The sequence below is a fragment of the Neolamprologus brichardi genome, chromosome 5 (assembly GCF_056152115.1).
Source record: "Neolamprologus brichardi isolate AB-2024 chromosome 5, ASM5615211v1, whole genome shotgun sequence".
In the NCBI taxonomy this organism is placed as follows: domain Eukaryota; kingdom Metazoa; phylum Chordata; class Actinopteri; order Cichliformes; family Cichlidae; genus Neolamprologus; species Neolamprologus brichardi.
Genome location: NC_142108.1, coordinates 24,782,059 through 24,804,535, shown reverse-complemented (window position 1 = coordinate 24,804,535; position 22,477 = coordinate 24,782,059). Strand labels below are relative to the sequence as shown.

At 42.4% G+C, this 22,477-nt stretch overlaps 1 protein-coding gene across 1 annotated transcript in view; it reads right to left on the bottom strand.

Moving 5' to 3' along the window:
- Positions 1-22,477, bottom strand: part of fer1l4 (fer-1 like family member 4) — a 46,521-nt gene that overhangs the window by 12,282 nt on the left and 11,762 nt on the right. The window contains exons 3-29 of the mRNA XM_087840896.1: positions 18,956-19,044; positions 18,317-18,416; positions 18,128-18,225; positions 17,957-18,001; positions 17,047-17,211; positions 16,868-16,928; positions 12,584-12,715; positions 12,443-12,505; positions 12,257-12,341; positions 12,008-12,176; positions 10,236-10,413; positions 9,385-9,571; positions 8,905-8,984; positions 7,951-8,076; positions 7,668-7,734; positions 7,412-7,414; positions 6,883-6,986; positions 6,459-6,567; positions 5,933-6,161; positions 5,382-5,514; positions 5,192-5,292; positions 4,983-5,070; positions 4,779-4,895; positions 4,516-4,668; positions 3,934-4,141; positions 3,589-3,713; positions 2,253-2,387 (exon numbers count right to left, since the gene is read on the bottom strand). Coding sequence (XP_087697022.1) covers positions 2,253-2,387; positions 3,589-3,713; positions 3,934-4,141; positions 4,516-4,668; positions 4,779-4,895; positions 4,983-5,070; positions 5,192-5,292; positions 5,382-5,514; positions 5,933-6,161; positions 6,459-6,567; positions 6,883-6,986; positions 7,412-7,414; positions 7,668-7,734; positions 7,951-8,076; positions 8,905-8,984; positions 9,385-9,571; positions 10,236-10,413; positions 12,008-12,176; positions 12,257-12,341; positions 12,443-12,505; positions 12,584-12,715; positions 16,868-16,928; positions 17,047-17,211; positions 17,957-18,001; positions 18,128-18,225; positions 18,317-18,416; positions 18,956-19,044 — 3,150 coding nt within the window. The remainder of the gene's footprint in view (positions 1-2,252; positions 2,388-3,588; positions 3,714-3,933; positions 4,142-4,515; positions 4,669-4,778; positions 4,896-4,982; positions 5,071-5,191; positions 5,293-5,381; positions 5,515-5,932; positions 6,162-6,458; positions 6,568-6,882; positions 6,987-7,411; positions 7,415-7,667; positions 7,735-7,950; positions 8,077-8,904; positions 8,985-9,384; positions 9,572-10,235; positions 10,414-12,007; positions 12,177-12,256; positions 12,342-12,442; positions 12,506-12,583; positions 12,716-16,867; positions 16,929-17,046; positions 17,212-17,956; positions 18,002-18,127; positions 18,226-18,316; positions 18,417-18,955; positions 19,045-22,477) is intronic.

Sequence of the window (22,477 nt, the reverse complement as noted above, 5' to 3'; positions counted from 1 at the left end):
TGTGTTCGTGTTTTTCTCCGAAAACAATAAGTTCCGTTGGAGCAGCCTTTCAACGCCTCTCTCTGTCTCTTGCAAGCAAAGCTGATCCGTTACGTTACTCTCATTGAGTAACGTAATGGAATACGTTACAGAATACATTTTGGGGCATGTATTCTGTAATCTGTAATGGAATACATTTTAAAAGTAACCTTCCCAACACTGATGCACGTAAGGTGAACTAGCAAACACTGTCGTAGTTACATGCAGCTGTCTTCTTGTTTGATGGCAGATACTCCCTTCACCCTGGCCAAAAAGGCTAACATGACCAAAGAAAAAGTGGAAAACAGTTAAACATGAGAGGTTTTTGGACAAAGTTTGTTTTTTCCATTGTTTAAGCACTGCTTCCAGCCAAGAGTGATATCATATATGCCCTATAGCTGCAGAAAAGGCTAACATTGTTATCTTTTTACAATAAAAACAGCTGAACATGAGAGGTTTTTGGACCAATTTTGTGTTCTCCATTCTTTAAGCACCGGTTTGAGCACCGTTTAAGCACCGGCACCGTTTCAAAAGTACCAGTTTGGCACCGGTAACGGATAAAATCTAAACGATACCCATCCCTAATCTTCACCTTTCCACATATATTCTGTCTCGCTTCTACTGTCTTTCACGTTTCTTCTGCAGTGTATACCTCCACCCTAACAGGTCCTCTTCCACCTTCTTCTTCTGGAGAAATCAAATGGTATTCACTGTGCAAAAATGACAGTGAGCCACTTAGAGTCTAAATAGGGAAAATTTGTTGATTCCATTCATTAAAAAACACTTATGAAACACATTTAGCTCTCACCTACTAGATTGCTAAAGGATACCTGTTATGTCTGTCCTTGTTTTAAATACTGACACAGTGTTGGATGTTCCAGTTACAGACAGCCAAAGTGTTTAGAACTTAAACCCTGTGAGCTAAACTACTATAAGTGCCTAATGTCAAACTCTTGGACAAAAGCTATCACTCTTCTGTTTATGAGACAAACAGACAAGCAGTATAAAAGTGGCTTTAAGTGAGAGGGAAGATTTGTGTCAGACAGCAGATGAGCTGGGGGGCTCCAACAAGGTGAAATATAAGAGAAATAACTTAAATATGTCATTTTGCATCTCAATCTCCCACCTGTGCGCTGCGTGGTGACGTAGGCTCGTGCATGGGTGCCCCGGTCACAGCTCCTTTCAGCATGGCCGGAGGTAAGTCACTGCCACGTTGCTCTCTAATTAAAGTTTGTTCAGAGCCCAAGCTGCAATGTGAATACAGCCGAACCGCCGCGTTTTTGGTTGTCATTAAGAGACTCATTCGGGATAAGTTTTGTGGAGGGCGGAGTTCGCTAATATACGCTTTTGATGAGTTTTAGCCGAGAACGCAACTGAAATGCTAGCATGCTAAGTTAGCCTGATCGCTAGCGGCTTGTGAGCGTATTCGCTGCAGTTTTTTTTAACAGCGTGCACTCTTTTTTCCTTCGTCAGGAGATGTGTACTGGCAGTCGCGTGACACACACAGAACAGACACTTATTTCTGTGTTGCAGGTATGGAGATGTTCTTATGTTTTGGAGATGCAGTCTTTCATTCATTGTTTTTATAAGTACAGTGTTGTATTGCCTGTTAGATGGCAGTTATTAATATAATTGTACTGAAGTATAATGTTTGAACTATAAGCACTAGAATATTGGGTCCTGGTTATTGAATTGTATTTATCTGACTGTTTAATTGTTTTTGAATTATTCTGTTTATTGCTCTTATAAGTTGTTTTTAATAATTTTTCAGTGACATATTATTTATTTTGTGCTTTTTGTTTTTGAGAGCTTAAGTTAATGTTTTAAAACAATTTGTTGTATTTGATTTATTATATTATTGTAGTGTTAATGACGCTGCGGGCACAGCTCCTTTCAGCATAGCCGGAGGAGAGGTGTACTGGCAGTCGCGTGACACACACAGAACAGACACTTATTTGTGTGTTGCAGATGTGCAGTAAAGAGCCAAAGACCCAGTACTGTCTCCTGCCTCTTACTTTCACGCCAGAACACAACGCAAAGACGGGCGTAACACATGAACGGGTTACACAAGTATATATATGTGGAGCTGGAAATTAGTATATGAATCCGTTATAAACTTATAAACTAAAGTTCTCACTAAGTGTGAGATAATATTTTCTATTTAAATAAAAAAGAAGCGCATTATTTTATAATAACATTTTATAATAATATAATAACGAAAAAAATAACATTACCACAGCATCATAGTCGTAGATGTTGATGATGATGAGGGGCGGATCCTGTTGGAGATCCTCTGTCGTTCCCTCTAGCAGAACTCTGTCGAACACCAAGCACTCACACCAGGCAGGAGAGAGTGTGTCTGGCAACATCTGTACATATCAAAAACAGTGTGTCACCATTTCTGTGGGCTTCAGGATGACGAACAGCAGGTGCAAAGTTTACGAGCTCTGATAAAAGATCCCATGATAGTATGTAGGGCTGGGGTATATCATACCGTTCACGGTAATACCGGTGTAATTTTGGGCAACGATAGGAAAATGAAATATCGCGATAGAATATGGGTTAAACGCGCACGCGCAGTGCTTATGTTTACATACGCACATGGCGGCGACGCAGAATAAGAAGAGCAAAAGCAGATCGTTGAATGAAACAGATGAACCAGAATTGGTTTGTAAAAATGCTGCAACTTCAGTGGTGTGAAACTGGTTTAGCTTTCGTCCATCAGATACACAACAAAGCACTATTTTTGGTAGAGCATGCTAGCGGGCCGTCGTTATTACTGTGTTTTTTGGAAAATACGGCACACTTAAAATCAATCCTTTGATTTTTCTGAAAATCAACAGTGCCCCTTATAATCCCGTTTGCCTTATGTATGAATTCTGGTTGTGTGTACTGACCTTGAAACGATTTTATGTCGTACACGGCGCTCGAAAATCTGTCAAATGTTTTAGTACGACTTTGCTAAGCTACGAAGCCGCACCGCTTGATGGATTGTCGGAGCATTACGGCATTAGGCAGGCGCCTCGCAGAGTGATACGTACTGTGCTTCAACATAATATTACCGTATTGTGTGTGTATAACCTCTTTTTAAGTTTTGTGGATATTATACATGGTTATGCTGAGGATATGTCGGCCAATTTCCACTGGAAATGCCTTTTGGTTAAACTGTCAGCAAGGAATTTGCACTGTTACATTTATATATAACTTTAATGCACACAAAAAACAGCTGCTTGTTTAAGTGAAAACACATTGATGGGATTTTTTGCACTAATAAAGTTGTGGAGTTGTAAAGTATTTTGTCTAGTGTCAATTATATCGTCAGTTATATCATTATCGCAAATTTTCAAATGTATATCGTGATAAATATTTTTGGTCATATCGCCTTGCTCTAATAGTATGTTAAAAAAGAAACAGACCAACAGATGACTTTAGTGGCAGGTAAATGTAAAGAGAGACCCAATAATGATTATCTTTTTTTGTCACCCTTAATTCTCAGTTTAGCTTATTTTAGCCTCAACAATTACTTTATTTTGCACTTGCACTTACAACTGTTAAACCTGTTGTACCTACCCTTGTGACCTGGCAGTGAGTGGTGAAGACCACCCTGGCAAAGGGGTCTGACAGACCATCATCATCTGCAGCCATCAAGCCACGCCCCTGGTACATGTGACATCGCAGCTGGTAGTACCTGCGGTCTGTGGAGAAAGAACAAAACCAACATGAACAAACAGCTGAAACCGTACGATCAACAAGTCAAAATAAAAGAAACTACAAGGCTTTTATGTAGAAGTACAAATTTATCAGTTTATTGTAGGGAACTTTAAATGTTTGCAAACTCTACTTCTCTAATAAGATTATTTTTTTTCACCTGGATGCTAAGCTTCCACCAACACACAGACGTTTCAGCTGACTCACCTTGGCAGGACAGTCCGAGAGGAAGCTTCCTCCTTCCACTCGTATCAACAAGCCCCCTCTGCTCCTCTCCCTCTCCTATGTCCTCCCCATAAACTGGCACAAAGTCCTCAGGCAGGCAACTGATGACCTCTTTGCTGTACTTGGTAAGACCAAGCCACAGGTAGACCTCAAGTTTCACAAAGATCTCACTTGCTGGACCTCCCGGAGACTAAAAGGACAGACCGATAAATGGGATGAAATGGGAAACATCAGTGACTTTAGAGCGTGACCATGAGAGGAGGTGAATTATCTGTGTTGTTATCAGGTTACTGTTGGAAAAACAAACTTTATTCATCCATTGTGAGAATGGACCTCTACAAAAGTTCTTTGACTTGTCATAATTATTACTGTCATGTTTTCATTGCTATTTTATTTTTTATCGCACCTATATTGTTAATATTATAAGTTTTGACAGATTTGTGTGGTTTCATTGATTTATGAATTTATTTCAAAACAAACTGCCCCTAGTGGTATTACCAGTGCTGGATTTAACTGAAGCAAATTATCATGGGTTTCACTGATGACTAGAGACTAAATGGTTACCTTCATGTAAAGAGTGCTGACTTTGCCACAGTCCCGCCCCCTCTGCTCCTCCACCAATGAGAACAGGATGGAGTAGGCCGGGATCCTGACGTAAGCTAGTCGCTTGTTTCCACTCAGTAGCCATATGAAAGCATCTGGGATGGTACTCTGGGGCTGAAGACAGCACAGCGTGGGAAGTAGATGTCAAACTTGCAACATATTGTAGATATAGCAATTTTTAACATCTTTTTGGTGACTATCAGTGACACTCTTTGAACTCTGACCTCTACAACCAGTAGGCGGAGCTTCTTGAGGAGTCTCTTGCTCTCCATTAGCCGCTGTTTGGCAGTCCGTCTTGTAATCCTTCGCCTGGTCCTGACTGCTTGCCTGGCCAGCAGTATCTGGACAAAGTAAGACATTCAATCAGCCAGAGAGAAACAGGCAGGTAGATGGTGATGGGAAAAGGAAGGACATGAGAACAGACTCACCAAATTCTTCTTGATGAAGTTCCTTCTGCATTTATCAAGGTTGTTGGGACGCGACTGAGATCTCTTTTCAGAGAAAGCACTGAACTGTCTGCAGAGAGAAAGAAGGGAGAACATTAGAAAAGTGAAAAGACCAAAAGACAAATAAAGTTAGATCAGAACAAACTAAACTGAATCATTTCTAATACAGCTTTCAGAAGGAGGACACTGACTTGCAGGAGACCACGAGCTCCAGCAGCACCTCATCCAGTCGCTGCTTTGCTTTACTCCTCGGCCTCCTCAAAAGTTTTTCCACCTCATCGAGACCAATCTCCTAAAAGTAGAGAGAGCACGGATGGCACTGTATGCATAACTTAACATATATAATTTCATTTTTGAAATTGGAAATCCATTGAGTCTCACCAGCCTGTCTGCCATCTTGCTCAGCCAGTTAGCCTGATAGAGACGAAAGCTGTGGTCTTCAAACTGACTCCAGACAAACAAACAAGGCTTCGATTTCACTAATGGGGGATGAAGTTGGAGACACTGGAAAGACCTTAGAGGCCAAAAGACATAATGAAAGTCATGTTAGGGTCACATATAAAAAAAATCTCCTTATACAGGCAATCAAAGTATTGGAAAAGACACAGGGTTATCATTTGAAGATGTGAGATGACAGAGAATTACATGGGTCACATGCATCTTCTATCAACACTGTTCATTGATTAATTCAGTTAATGTGCTGCTTGGGTTATAGTATTTGAAGAATGAACTCTACAATATTTATCAGAAATGTCATCACAATGTGATTAATTTATTTCTGCAGAAAGTTGTCTAATGCAGAGCTTCTGCCCAGGGATGGACAAACGATGGGAAGACTTTTTCCAAACAGACATCATCTTGGATGTTCTTAAGTTAAAGTTAGAAAATTGTGATGAACCGTGTCCTAGTAATCTAAAGGGGGCAGAGGTTACCTGCTGTACTCGGTGGGTTGGGGCCTCATGGCAGCAGACACAGATCTGTTCTCAGGTTCAGGACTTTGAACCTCCTCTCGGTCCAGCTCGTCCTCTGAATCCAGCAGATTCCGAGTCTCCTCGCTTAGATCCTCTCTGCTGCTCCTCAGCTCTTCCCTGCTCCTTCTCAGATCTTCCTTCCTCTGCTTCTTCTTTGACTTCCTAACCTGTACTGCTTTCCCATAATTCCCTGTGAAAAACACATCAGTACCTGGAGTTCAAGGGTTCACCGTTGCAAATAAAATGTGAAATTTGAGCCCCAGGCAGCGAAAACCAGAGCGGCCACTGCAACCTGTGGTTTCTTCCTCACAACCACAAAAGGTTTGTCTAGCTATCAATTTACAAGTTTTGGCTCAATCTCTGATATCAACAATTTACTAAGAAAATAATAATCAGATAAACTATCAGTGAAGATAATATCTAACTGTTGACCCACAGTGACTAAACCAGCAGTTCCCATGTCCTGCAAACTGACCACCACATTTACCTATGGAGAGTTCAAAGGTTATTGGTTTGGTTCCTACAGATGGTTCCATCATTGTGACTTCAAACAGAGATGCAAACAGCAGAAACTCCTCCTTCTGTCCCAGGAGACCCTGAGGAGGAAAATAAGATGAAACTCTGAGGTCTATGCTATCTTCACCTCAGGCAGGTGATACGTTTTAACTAACTTTACTGTCTCAGCATAATGATTATATGTCTAAGATTTTATATAACTTCTCTAAAGTGATGAGCAGAAAATTACGTTAATTTCTCTACATATGCAGACAGACATATGCAGAGAAGGGAAGAGCAGAAACAAAACAATGAGAAAAGATAAAATTTGATCTCAGTGTTGAAAACAGAATAAAAAATATGTACATATATATTTTTTAAATATTCTCAGTTATCACAGTATAATTGGTACTCACCTCTGGGAGAGGGTGAATCTCCTCGACATCCACAGTCGCAGCCTCTGGTACCTCAACACTCGCCTCCCCTGACTCATCAGGTCCACTAGCAGCCTGAGACGCTGCTACAAGAAGGAAGCAAAACAAGTGGATTCCTTTATTCTGTACTTCTTTAACATTTAACCTATTTTTTTATCCTAACTATACTTTTTGTCATTGGCTTCGATTATCCAGAGTAAATAAAGGAAAACATATTGTGTTAAAAGATAAAACATTTTGTTTCAGCTCAGCTTTCAAAGAAGTCTGAGAATATTAGTGAAACAGTTTTGCCCCCAGAATTTCTTCTTGTTCACCAAAACTGAATTCACTTCCTTTTACTTCAAACTCATTAAGGTGCCACCGGGGGAGGTCATAAAGTCCTGATTTTTTTCTCAAGCTTCAGACTGTGCTAAATGCACTTTTTTTCAATTGTTGAATCTGTATGATGTCAAAGAAAGTAAATAACCCTTCTATGGTCATGTCAGGTGCACAGCTTTGCTGTCCCAATCACCTGCTTTCCCGATCTTTTGGTTATGAGATGGGTGAGCCAATCGGTAACAAGACGCTGGAAGGTGTATCAGTCAGAAGAGGAACTAGGGGTCTGCATCAAGACTCACACAAAGTGAGTCCAAGCACAAAAGCACAGAGCTGAAAATGACTGGAAAAGGTCCCTTCATCTCCAGTGATCTAATTTTTCTTGAAAAAAATGCACTTTGGCAGCTTAGACATTACTTTAGTTTATTTTCTCTCAGTTTTAGCAGACTGACCTTCCTTCTTATCTTTTTTACTGCTCCTTTTCTTCCTCGATCCCAGCTTACTCAGGGCTCCTTTCACCTTTAAGGGCAAAATATAGAATCACAAATGAATTGGTAACATCATTAATGCAGAAATCAGGCCACCAATAAAATTAAATAACATTGTATTACATGTTGTTGTTGTTGAGATCCAAAATCCCGATTAGAGCAAAACATCATATAGAAAATACTGCTGATAAACTGAAGTGTTTGCTAATTGTTTTGACTGTTACTGAAGTTTCAGCTGTTCAGGTACCTTTCCCAAGGCAGCAGAGCCTGTGTCTGCAGCGATGGCTGAGGAGGAAGAATAGACCTCCATAGAGAGAGCGAGGAGGATTCGGCCACGGTAGAAGAGTCCTTCACCCAGACCCTCATTCAAAGCCTGAAGAAGTCAGCAAAAGATATATCAGTATACATATTGTCATTGTTACATTTTCCCCCTCCACATTCCCTGTGGAAAGTAATACCAAACACCCATCCAGAACACATGGTAGGACACCAGTCCATAAAAAAAATGAGTATTCGCATAGGTTTACTACTGCTGAAGCTGTGACCTGCATGCTATAGTTCACATGTACACATAAAACACACAAATGTTAATGTGATAGGGCTGCTAGGTGGGCAAGTTTTGAAGTCTTAAACAATGTAGGTATGTTAGCACTGGATTTGTCCCTAAACCCTCAGAGATTGTATTTTATTATTTGTAATTGAATTAACTGAGGTTGCCAAACCACAGGGACACATTGGGCGGGTTTTTAGATTCCCAATATAGTAATATTATTCTCCTTCTAAGTAGCATTGTGAAAGCAGTGATGTTTTTATGTTACAAATTAGCGTGAAGTCCTCTAGTTACGATTATTTTAATCCTGCAAAGGCTACATATTATTCCTGCGGATGACTCCACAAGATGCTTGGAAGTTTTTTAAAAATTGAAATTTAGAGATGAGATTTATCTGCTTTCATCCTTCAGGGGTAGGTAAGAAAACTAACTTCAGCCTTTTTTCTGTATGTTGTGTATAAAACTGCAACCAGCAGCTGATTAGGTTACATTAGCTTAGCATACAAACTGTCAGTAGTTGAAAGTAGCCAATATTATTCTGTCTAAGGACAACACAATTGTTAGTTCTGGGGGTACTTTGGATGGTAGAGGAGATTTTTTTTATATATTTATACTGCCTTTCTTAATGCTGGTTTGCTGGGTGTATATTACCTGGTGGACATCTCCAAGGGTGGAGTTCTGAGGAGATCCATAAAGGTTAACCCAGCTTGGGCCAAAGGTGGGGTTAAATCCTGCAGACAAAGGAGGGACAGAAATTCTGCTGTTTCACTTAATAGTATAATACATTTTAGCATAATACATTTTTCAAAATAACATTTTTCAAATAATGTTGGTATGCCAAACATGTAACGTTGGCTGTATTTAAAAGGGACAAAAAAACCATTTTGTCAATACTTATTGCTTTGCTTAAAACTTTTCAGTTTACCAATAATACAATTTTTAATCATTGATCACAGCTTCCTTGAAGCTTTGTTTCATACCACAAGTGAGCAGGAAGTGTTGAAGTGATAAATACTCGGTTATCTTTGCAGATTAAGATTTGATTTTTAAGTTTTTCATCATTTTTTATAGAATTAAGGAAAAACACATTATGCATTGTTTTATTAAGATAGTGTAAATCTGGGGTCACACCATTCCTGGTGGGGTCAGAGATCTGCTGCAAGTCAAGAAAGTGAGTTGCCAAAGCGATGTCACCCATCTTAGAGTCATCGAGAATCTGAACTTTGATTCGCTGAGCCAGAGGAGGAAACTGTTCAATGAAGGAGATCTCCTCGTTCCAAACTGGGCAGTTGGTGGCAGTGGCAACAGATGTTTCCCCCTGAAAGCAGACACACAAAAAGATTATGAAATGTGGCAACTCCAAACATTGTTATCAAAAACAAAACAACTTAAAACATGTATTCTGCTTTCCGTTATTTTCTGTGATATATGGCCAACATGGCCAACAATTCAGATAGTGATGTCAGTGTATGTACAAGTAAACCCTTCAAGCTGAAAGGAGGCCTTAGACTGCTGTAAACATTCAATATCAGACAGTTCTTTCTACTCCTGGTTCTGTATTTATTCAGTCAGAAGGAACATCCCTAATGTGGTCAAGATTAGGCTGTCAGTATGAAAGCCCAACCTGCAGGCTGTCCAGACCTTCTGTTTGTGGAGGTGAACTAATTAGAAAAAAGTTGGGTTGAAGGGGGAGGAGCTAAGCAAGCCCAGTAAAATATAGGTAAGGATGATTTTAATCTCTGAAGCTACTCTAGCAAAACTAAACAGAGTTGAAAATGAGCACAAAAGATTTACTGCAATTCTAGAACTGACCTATGAATATTATAAAGCTGTGAACATCCTGTTTGTGTTTTTCTTGCAGATGTGACAATAGCAGAAACCAAAGTTTGTTACACAAGTTGAAATGCAGGAAAATTTGTTTCAGCAATGCTTCTGAACCAGCACTCAGACCACAAACAACATTTGTACATATATCTGAGTACCTGTTGGCCAGCGAAGGTCACCTTCACATAGGGGTCAATGAATACAGTCCTGTCAGTGACAGACACAAAACCCATTAGCCCCGCCTCCATGGTGGGCAAACCCTCTGCCCTGTAGATCCGGACACGGAACCGAGCCCAGGGGCGCTCAGAAGGCATACCACGAGGAAGCAGCAAGTTCCTGCAGGAAAAACACAATATCACAACCTACTGATGATGTGTGCTGTATGTTTTTATCAATCTCAGATTCAATAGTTCACAACGAGATCTGCGTTTTTGTTTTGCTGAGATTTGATGCGCCCACAAGTTTAGTGGTTGAACTCATGACAAAAGTTAGCAAACTGGAACCTTTAGAATAAAGAGCAAAATTACTAGCAAGACAGACGACCCCATCTCATAACGTCATCTAAACACAGTGAATCCTGAAGTTTAGAAAGAAATAACGTGGTTTGATCCCTTCTGTATGTTCAGATATCCTTGGGCAACATACTGAAACACATTATTTTACAGGGAGTTCACCAGGGCTCAATCCTAGAACCTCTTTTATTTCATACTGTTACGATATAAATTTATATTCTTAATGCTGTTCTGATTATATTGTCTTTTGTACTTTGTAATAGAGGCATAAGAAACTAGGTCAGAGGGTGACAGGTTGCATTGGCAACAGAGACTTCAGTAAGGGGAAGTAAAGAAAGGGGAAGTTTAGTGCAGAGACATATTAATAAATCACAGGAAACCAGACAGAAAAAGCAGAACTAGTAACACAGAAGGAGTTGTTTATATCGAAACTATGTTTGTGTGACGTGCAGCAGAACTATATAAGCATGCTGGCTTCTAATGCTTTCAGACCTGAGCTTGTGTGTTTGTGTGTTCAGGTCTCCATTTCCGGAAATGTAAAATAAAGATCATGTTTTGAGCTTGACCACTCTGAGTCCAGTCTTTCTCTGTCGCCAAAAGAATTCAAAAGAACGGAATTTAATAATACTTAAGTGCTTCCATTAGGTAAATTATCCAGAACAATAAGAGGTGGTGTTGATTTATTTATGCCCACACTTGATTTTAGGGGTCTGCTAGGACTGAGGTGGCCTTGTTAAGTCATAATCTCTGCATTCACGACTGTGTTATTTTGTTAAACAAGGAAGCTATTGTATTTTTCTTTCATTTCTGTCACTTTACAGCAATTCATACTCAAATTAGGGGGTGTATAATTTTGTTTTAAACATGACGTCAGCAAATGTGGAAATAATTCCATTTAGGGAAAAACGGGCTTTAGACTGCTCTAAACACTCAGTTTCAGGCAGTTTTTAGCTCAGTTGGCCCAAGGACTGCTATACCATGGCAAGCTAAAATTCACAAAAATCACTGCTCCTCCTGCAGCACTGCTCAGAATTACTCAAACACAGAATGACTTGAGGTCCTCATTGCCACATTTTTCATTTTATAACTGAATTGTGATGGATCAAGAGCTAGAAGAGCGAGATGACTTGTCGGGACTCGACATGATGCCAGAGAAAGCAGCAGAGTGCAGCCAATACAATCATTTCTTCTGAATACAGAAGCCCAACTTGCTGTTCAAACCGTTTCTTATGAGGGGCAACAATAAGGCGATGTATAAAGGGAGGTTGAGTGTGAAGGGAACTAAAACTGCTTGTTTCAGACAAAAACAAATTGCTGCATATTAATAAAAGTATCAGACTAGAAATGACAGGTTCTCTTTACATCTTCTGTTTTTTATGTTATTGGTAATGATTATTGTTGATTGAATTAGAACTGACTTTTCAATGTCTTCGGTGGCTCCAGACGAGGAGGACGGTGGCAGACTGGGCATACTCAGAGTATCCCCCTTCATTAGCACATTGAGGCTGGCCTTGACATAACCTTTGATCCCTGACCTTGTATCTGCAGGATCAGTGAGAGGAGCCCACTTCTGGTAGAAGCGGTGGTCTGGAGCGGCAGAGAGAAAAGAGGTCAGTGAGTACTGCAGTAGTCAGATCAGAGTACCACACTGTGAAAAGTACTTATACCCGGCTGGTTGTACACAGTAGATATGTCAATCTTGAAGGTTCCAATGTGGGTCAACAGGAAGGCCAAAGTCCGCCTGTGGAACACCTGAGAGGAAGAAACATCACAGGTGTTCACTTAGGCCATACCCGCAAGTATGTCACCATGGCAACATCATTAGAGACAACTGGAAAATTAATAGAGCTGACCTTTATCTCTATGACTTTATCAAGGAAAGTCTGTGGAGCCTCCTGAAAGTCAAACTGGAAGTTCTGAAAGAACAGAAAAAAACCTGTGATGGACTCTACTGCAGTCTACTGTGTTCCGCTCTTATCTCCACTCCACTGTACCTCGTTGTAGAACGGACAGTTGGTGGATTTCTGAGTTGCAGTGTGTCTTTTCTGGTTTCCTACGCTGATGAAAACTGCAGGGTTGATGTTCACTCCAACCAGCTTTTGGGCCTCGAGGATGTTCACATTTACCTGTACACACACAATTCAAATTTATGGTCTTTATGTAGTGTGTAATGATAGAGGACTGAGTGATATCCAGGTCTGTCTGTTGACTTTATCTAAAGCACATGTTGGTGTTAAACATAAGGCACAAGGACGAGAATTGGCCTGACAAAAAGACTCAAATCTGGCCCACTGGAGTGTTTTGGACAATGTGAAGGAGGGCACAGATTTTGGACTTTTAACTGTTTCACAGGTTTTACAGGTTCTCCCACTGATAAAGACTGAATATTTTCTATGTATGATTGATTAATTATGAAATACTCTGACAGATTTCTTTCACTGACTACAGCAGCATTTCTCTATCCTGTAGACAAACTTTATCTTTTAATTAATGGCTACCTGGGACAAGATTCCTAATACTTTCCCAGCAAATGTAAGGAGGAAAAATTACTTAATTGGGGTTGTCAAATCTTAGTTTATGGGCTATGTGCATCCCATCCCAAGTAAGACCTTTACATAAAAACTGTAAGAAATGTGTTTTTTTTTTTGTTTCATGGTATGTAAAGAAGTAAACCAAAACAGATAATAAGAATATTAACTCCAATATAACTCCTCCGTGAATCGCAACCTTATCGTGGTGGAGGGGTTTGTGTGTCCCAGGGATCCCAGGGATCCCAGGGGCTATGTTGTCTGGGGGCTTTTGCCCCCTGGTAGGGTCTCCCATGGCAAATTGGTCCTGGGTGAGGGACCAGACAAAGAGCGATTCAGAAGACCCCTATGAAAAAAACACCGAGGGAACAGTTTACCCTGCCCGGGATAGGGTTACCGGGGCCCCGCCCTGGAGCCAGGCCCGGGGAGGGTGCCCGAGGGCGAGCGTCTGGTGGCCGGGCCTTAGTCCATGGGGCCCGGCCGGGCACAGCCCGAAGAGGAGACATGGGCCCATCCTCCCGCAGGCCCACCACCCGCAGGAGGCGCCATAGGGGTCGGGTGCATTGTGTGCCGGGTGGCGGCCAGGAGCGGAGGCCCTGGCGGACTGACCCCCGGCTGCCAAAACTGGCAATAGGGACATGGAATGTCACCTCTCTGGTGGGGAAGGAGCCTGAGTTAGTGCGTGAGGTTGAGAGGTACCGGCTAGATATAGTCGGGCTCACCTCTACGCACGGCTTGGGCTCTGGAACCAGTCTCCTGGAGAGGGGCTGGACTCTGTCTCAGTCTGGAGTTGCCCCTGGTGAGAGGCGGCGGGCTGGGGTGGGTATTCTAATATCCCCTCGGCTTGCTGCCGGTACGTTGGGGTTTTTCCCGGTGGACGAGAGGGTTTGTTCCCTGCGCCTTAGGGTCGGGGAACGGGTCCTGACTGTCATCTGCGCTTATGCGCCGAGTGGCAGTTCGGAGTACCCAGCCTTCTTAGAGTCCCTGGGGGGGGTGCTGGAAGGTGCTCCACCTGGAGACTCTGTTGTCCTGCTGGGAGACTTCAATGCTCACGTGGGTAACGACAGCGAGACCTGGAGGGGCGTGATTGGGAGGAACGGCCTCCCTGATCTGAACCCGAGCGGTGCTTTGTTATTGGACTTCTGTGCTAATCACAGTTTGGCCATAACGAACACCTTGTTCGAACATAAGAGTGTCCATAAGTGCACGTGGCACCAGGACGCTCTAGGCCGTAGGTCAATGATCGATTTTGTAATCGTATCACCAGACCTGCGACCATATGTTCTGGACACTCGGGTAAAGAGAGGGGCTGAGCTGTCAACTGATTACCACCTGGTGGTGAGTTGGATCAGGTGGCGGGGGAGGACGCTGGACAGACCTGGTGCACCTAAACGCGTAGTGAGGGTGTGCTGGGAACGACTAGCAGAGGCCCCAGTCCGCGAGATCTTCAACGCACACCTCCGGCAGAGCTTCAACAGCATTCCGAGGGAGGCGGGGGACATTGAGTCCGAATGGACCATGTTCAGCGCCTCCATTGCCGAAGCTGCTGCATTGAGCTGCGGCCGCAAGGTGGTTGGTGCCTGCCGTGGTGGTAATCCCCGAACCAAATGGTGGACACCAGAGGTGAAGGGAGCCACCAGGCTGAAGAAGGAGTCCTATCGGGCTTGGTTAGCCTGTGGGACTCCGGAGGCAGCCGACAGGTATCGACAGGCCAAGCGGAATGCGGCTCGGGCAGTGGCTGAAGCAAAAACTCGGGTGTGGGAGGAGTTCGGAGAGGCCATGGAAAAAGACTTTCGGACTGCCTCGAAGAGGTTCTGGCAAACCGTCAGGCGTCTCAGGAGGGGAAAGCGGTGCTCTACCTGCACTGTGTATAGTGCTGGCGGAGCGCTGCTGACGTCGACTGAGAAAATTGTCAGGCGGTGGAAGGAATACTTCGAGGACCTCCTCAATCCCACTGACGCGTCTTCCAAGGAGGAAGCAGAGTCTGGGGATGAGGGGAATGACCCGCCAATTTCTGGGGGCGAGGTCACTGAGGCAGTTAAACAACTCCTTGGTGGCAGAGCCCCTGGTGTTGATGAGGTCCGCCCCGAGTTCCTGAAGGCTCTGGACGTTGTAGGGCTGTCCTGGCTGACACGCCTCTGCAATGTTGCGTGGAGATCAGGGGCAGTACCTGTGGATTGGCAGACCGGGGTGGTGGTCCCCATCTTTAAGAAGGGGGACCGGAGAGTGTGTTCCAACTACAGGGGGATCACACTCCTCAGCCTCCCCGGGAAAGTCTATGCCAGGGTGCTGGAAAGGAGAGTTCGTCCGCTAGTCGAACCTCTGATGCAGGAGGAACAATGCGGTTTTCGTCCTGGTCGCGGAACACTGGACCAGCTCTTCATCCTCTCGAGGATACTTGAGGGTGCATGGGAGTTTGCCCAACCAGTCTACATGTGTTTTGTGGACTTGGAGAAGGCATTCGACCGTGTCCCTCGGGGTGTCCTGTGGGAGGTGTTGCGGGAGTATGGGGTGTCTGGCCCATTGCTACGGGCCATTCGATCCCTATACAACCGTTGCAAGAGCTTGGTTCGCATTGCCGGCAATAAGTCGGACTCGTTCCCGGTGGGTGATGGGCTCCGCCAGGGCTGCCCTTTGTCACCGGTTCTGTTCATAATTTTTATGGACAGGATTTCTAGGCGCAGCCAAGTGGCGGAGGGCTTTCGCTTTGGTGGCCTCAGGATCTCATCTCTGATCTTTGCGGATGATGTGGTTCTGTTGGCTTCATCGGGTGAGGGCCTCCAGCTCGCACTGGAGCGGTTCGCAGCCGAGTGTGAAGCAGCGGGAATGAGGATCAGCACCTCCAAATCTGAGGCCATGGTTCTCAGCCGGAAAAGGGTGGAGTGCCCACTCCGGGTCGGGGATGAGGTCCTGCCCCAAGTGGAGGAGCTCAAGTATCTCGGGGTCTTGTTCGCGAGTGATGGGAGAAGGGAGCCGGAGATCGACAGACGGATTGGGGCTGCAGCTGCAGTAATGCAGACGCTGCACCGGTCCGTTGTGGTGAAGAGGGAGCTGAGTGTAAAAGCGAAGCTCTCAATTTACCGGTCGATCTACGTCCCTACCCTTACCTATGGCCACGAGCTGTGGGTAGTGACCGAAAGGACGAGATCGCGGATACAAGCGGCGGAAATGAGCTTCCTCCGAAGGGTGGCTGGCATCTCCCTTAGAGATAGGGTGAGAAGTTCGGCCATCCGGGAGGGGCTCAAAGTAGAGCCGCTGCTACTCCACATCGAAAGGAGCCAGCTGAGGTGGTTTGGGCATCTGGTAAGGATGCCCCCTGGGCGCCTCCTGGGTGAGGTGTTCCAGGCATGTCCCACCGGGAGGAGGCCCCGGGGCAGACCCAGGACATGCTGGAGAGATTATATCTCTCGGCTGGCCTGGGAACGCCTTGGTATTCCCCCGGATGAGCTGGAGGAGGTGGCTGGGGAGAGGGAGGTCTGGGCCTCTTTGCTTAGGCTGCTGCCCCCGCGACCCGGCCCCGGATAAAGCGGATGAAGATGGATGGATGGATGGAACTCCAATATAAAACTCCAATATTCTAAAATACACTCAAAAGTTCTTCTCCTACAGGTTTCTCTCTTTGCAAAGCCAGGCAGTTGGCTGGATTGGACCCATCTTGAGAACAGGTTGTGGCCTGCGTGCCGCATGTTTGGCATCCCTGACCTGGACCTGTCCTGTAAACACCAGAAATAAATAGCTGAATGAACTCACCTGGAAGCTCTGGATTCTGGGCATCGCTCCAACAGAACTTTTAGACAGCGGCCTGCAACGACTGCGCGCACACACGCACGCACAAACACACACACACACAAAACAGCAGACAGTAATCATTTCAACTTCACTCAGATAAGCTACAGGTAGTATAACATAGAGAAGGTAACCTGATTTACCTCAGCAGAGAAGTAAAGATGATGTTCGAAGCCTCCATGTCCATCATGTCATCATCGTAATCATCGTAATCATCATCCTCGTCTTCCTCATCCCTCGGAAGCAGATTCTGCCCCAGGCGCCGAGCCTCTCTGTCCAACTGATCGAGGCGGCCGATTGTCCGCTGCCTGATGGGAAAATATGAGACACAGTGACAAACTCAACCACGATTTACAAGAACGTTATTCCAGCAGTGCACGGGCTTGGACTAGAGTGAGACACCGTGAATGGTCAGAGAGGCTTGCCACACTTTTGTGAATAATAATAATAACAATAAACACGGACTTACAAAGTGTTTCCTAGTTTGAATAAAAGCCACATATCAAAGATAAGCATGCAGACACATAGGGTCACACATTCATTCTAACATACACACTTCTATACACATGAAAAGGAGTGAAAGTGTGACTCAAAATAATGAAGGAAAGATGAAGGGAAAGCATGAGGAAGATGTTATCATAGACCTATGGCCTCCACAGAGGGAGGGGTCGAGGTGGATGGAAGCAGAGATTAATTAATCATCAAGCCTGAGATGATTTTCTTGTTTCTTCTTTTTCTTTGTTTTGTATTTGTGGTATCTTTGGGCTTTTTTTTGTTTGTTTGTTTGAATATATCAGTGACTCTTTAAATATTTATTTTCTTTTGTTTTATTTTTAATATGCTATTATGCATGTGAAGCCCATTAAAGCTTTATGCATGATACATCGGGCTATAAAAATAAATAAACTGACATTACTGTAGAATGACTGCTTGATAAAAAGCTTGAATGATTAATGAATCGGAGACTCCTGTGAGGAAGAGTTTTACTCTATGTACAGAGCAGCTTTGGTGTCAGCTCACTTTAAAGATTGTGTAAGTGATGTTAATTCTCACCCTTCAATGTCATCAGCTCCTTCATTTCTGATGACCAGAGTTGATCTGAAGAACAAAAGAACAAAACTAGTCAAGCTAAAAGCATCTTGCAGTGGCCGCTTTCATAGAACAGGTCTTTACTGCAGATGAGATTAAAAAAAAAGATTTTTCTGTCCAGCATATATTACTTACTCATCCTTTTCTTCATCTATGCTCAGAAAGTCCCGTCCATCCCAGGTTCCTGCGGTTCCTTCAAGTGGATGAAACCGAATTTCCAGCTCTATGTAGATCTACAGAAAGAAGGAGATGTAACCAGAGGTGAGTGTTTGCATTTAAAATCCAGACTTTCATACAGCACGGTGTGTGATTGTGCGTCCTTACATCAGTCAGGCTGTAGCTGGCATCGGTGAGCGGTTCCCGTACCACCAACCTCCCAGAAGTCACGACATGCTGGAGGCTGATGATCAGCTTCCCAAGTAGTCTACAAAAACAAGCTTTCAGTATAACTTACACAACAGCATTTGATATTTACGCTTAAAAATACAATTTAGTCAATATAGAGAAAGTAAAAATGTATAAACATGTCAAAACTGAATTTCTTTTTCTTTCTACTCTAACACCACAGGTGCTTTTCATTACTTCATTTTCATTTTTCTCACATCTTATTCATGGAGCAACTGCAGGGCTGAATAACAATAATTAGCAAATCTGTGTCTGTGCACAGATCATGGACGGAAGGATGCTAATCAGGCTTGCTAGGGTTAGCACTCCACCCTCTCATCCAAATATGATCATTTCTGTGTATATAATCTATGTTATTAGGTCCTCCCAGCAGAGACGTGTGAGTGTTCATCATAATAACTGAAAGCACCCCATAAACTCACCAAGGACTTACCTTTTACTATTAATTATCATTATTAGTTACTATTTCATTATGACAAATTGATAATAAGATGTGATGATGAAGTTTTTGTTAATCTGTTGGATGAGTGTGTGTGTGTGTGTGTGTGTGTGTGTTACCTGTTAGAGAAGAATTTACTGCAGTTGTAAACGCTGACGGTCAAAACTTCAGTACTGATCTCTTTACCGTAGTGAGGCCATCGGAAATGCTGCAAGTACACACACACACACACACACACACACACACACACAGTTTTGAATGTATTTAATGACTTCTTCACTGAATTCAGATGACTGAGCTTCGTTCAGAGGTTTAGAAACACGGTAGTTATGCCTCCATACACTATAAAACACACTATAAAAGACTGAAGTCTTGCATCCTCTGACATCTAAACACAACGACAACAAGTAGATTTGTTTTGAGATTATTTCTATCATTCTGCTGGTAGAAATCTACACGAAAAAACATTTTTGAACAAAAAATTGACCAGACTTTGGCCAGACCTGCAGTCATTTGTACAATTCCTTCTTTAAAAAAAAAAACTGGACTCAAAACAAAAACCATTAATGGTCTTAAAACACACTCTAAGATTTAAGATCCCCAACACAAAACAATCACGAACGGGAGTTTTCCACAGAAAAAAAATGGAAACAAGAAGGGGAAAAAATGACACTTTGAGTCAAAAATCTGGGTTAAGTGATTTTTTTACAGTTTAGAAAATATTTTTTGGAATTTATTTCAATAGAAGTCACTCAGAATTTCAAAAAATAATATTTATCCCAAAGAAAAGCAAGCTGTACTTCATTTTATTGTGAAAATAAATAATACATCCATAAAACCATAACTGTAGCCTACTGGGGTGGGAATAGTTCAGGAGTTGGGATGGATTGGGGGTGTATTTTTAAGTACCAGAATATATTTGAAAATTCAATAAAGAGATGTGAAAAAGTAAGGAAAAACAAAATAAAACCACACTATCTTTGTGCCAAATCATCTTCATATTCTTGGTTTACACATTTGTTGTGTAAAACTTTATATCAGCTACTGTGCAATGCCTCCGGTGCCTACATATTCAGACACACTTCTTGTATCTGAAGCATAGATAAAAGCAAAATATGGTTCTATGATGCAGTTTGACAATTACGTCATGATTTTTAATTAACATGCTGGGATTCTCAGATAAAAGTCATAAAGAAACAAATCTGTCAGGATTCATCACTCATCATGATTCACAGTTATTTAGCTTCATTTATTTGTCAAAGTTCAGTTTTTATTTCAAATGTTAATATTTCCGTTTTCTCAGCATGACATCTTGTAATTGTTGTACTAAAAGAATTTGAGCCTTAAACAAATAGAAAAATCTAGATCCAGGAAAGAACTTTGGACATTTTCCACTTCAGCTGTTAATCACAGATACACTCACTTGGTCACACCTGAAGAACAAACAGATGTCTGACTCAGAAGCAAAGAAATATATACTCAGATACTCATGATCACGTCACAAGAGTTTCCTGCGTTACTTTATCAACAAACAGGAGGTTATGTAATGAGACTGAGGCTTTTACTCGGCTTTCTTTTTTCATCTTTGAAATAGTGTTTCTTTTTCTTTTAATGTATTTATTGGCGGAAAGGCCTTTCAAAGTACTTCCAAAATCAATCACAGAAGAAACAATAAGAGAGAAAAAGAAAAAACTAATAAGTCAATAGATACAGAATCAAGAAGGTGGGAGAACATGGATGGGGGACACTATCTGGAGACGGGGATTATAATGACCTAAAATGTGTCAGGAAGGCTTTCCACATGTGAGAAGTTGTGGGTTTGCCTCAGAGAGAATGGTTGATCGTATCAAGTTTAAGAAAAGACATTGTATCACAGAGCCACTGCACATGGGAGGGAGCATTGCTGATGGAGTAGGAATAGGTGTCACATTGCCAATAATGAGGTGAGATCTCCATCTAACTGGTGGAGAATCGTTTGTACTCCACTGGGACACCAAAGATGGCAATATGCGTGAGTGTGTCAAGTTTAAAGAGAGTATTTTTGACACTGTGTCACAGCAATGCTGCCAAAATCTCTGCTGCCCAGAAATGTTGCCAGGTGCTTCATTAGGTACCATAAACTTGTATTCTGACATTTGGCAGAGATGTATCATCTTAGATATATCTCTTTTGGAAGAATGTTGAAAGCTCTCTTTTCTTTAAAGCAAGTCAGAGCTGCAGCCAATTATTCATTATTTATAATACGATTTTACATTCTTGTACTTTTATAAATGTAGTAATATTTTACTTGTTAAACTAAAGTGTGCGCATGTTGGATGTAAAAGCCCAATTAGGGGCATTAGTTGGAAATGAACAGCTCTCTATGCAGCACATGAGTGTCATGCTCTGTCCTGGAAACATGTTAAACTGAAGTGTGTGCATTAAAACAAATATTTAAATTAAAAATAAAATAGAAGAATGCATAATATAAAAAATAATAAACATCCACTCTCTTCTGCTTATCCCTCTCAGGGTCACAGGGGTGCTGAAGCCTGTCCCAGCTATCTAAGGGCGAGAGGCAGGGTACACCCTAGATAGGTTGCCAGTCTGTCACAGGGCTAACGCATCGAGACAATCATTCGCGCTCACATTCACTCCCGCATTCAAACCTATGGGCAATTTAGTGTTTCCAATTAACCACTAACTGCATGTCTTTGGACTGTGGGAGTATCCGGGGAGAAACTGGGCAAACAGCAAACTCTGCAAAGAAAGACCCTGGCCTGGTGGTGGAATTGAACTTAGAAACTCCTTGCTGTGAGGCAACAGTGCTAACCACTGTGCTGCCCAATTAACCCTTTAAAACCGGTGGGAGCGGGCACGCTCTGTTTTGCGTAACTATTTTTAAATCCCGGTAGCTCTGCAACCACGTGAGCTAGCGCAATATTTTTTTTTGCATATGAAACCTGAGGAGTTGTACTTACATCTTATGCCATCAGCTTGTCCTAAGTCACAGTTTCCTTCCACATATAGCTTTGCAAAAACTGCATAAAAAGCGCTTGCAGCAACAAAAACATAATATTCCAGAAACACGCTTTGCCGATCCGATCAGCTGTTTGTAACACTTCCTACATTGGATTAGACGGCAGCGCGAACGATCGCATGTCCGCCATGACCTGCCCGAAACCGGAAGTGACGTCATTTCGCGGAAATGTAGTTTTTTATGGTCCGGGCCTCAATGAGCCTATACTGGTGTTTTTAAAAGTTATCTTTGACTTTATGACTTTCTGTGTCGTTTCTGGGATGCTTAGGACTCATATTGCACTGCTGGAAATAGTTTATTTTGATGCAGATGCTGCTTTTTTGCAAATTTGCACTATAATATTTATTTTCGTTTTTCCTGCAGTGTATAAAAATTGGTGTATTTCAAAAATAAAACTATGAAGGCACTCAAAATAAATTTCCTGTGGTGGGAAACTATTTTGTGCAACTTTTTTGTATTTACAGTTTTGAGGGATAAGCCTCTTAAATTTCTCTAACTAGAAATATATGTTAAAAAAACAAAAACGATTTTCAATTTTTTTGTAGTTTATTGCACTTTTTTGCAATTTATGTAATCACTATGCACTTAATTCCTACATATTATTAAAATCTAGGCTGTAATG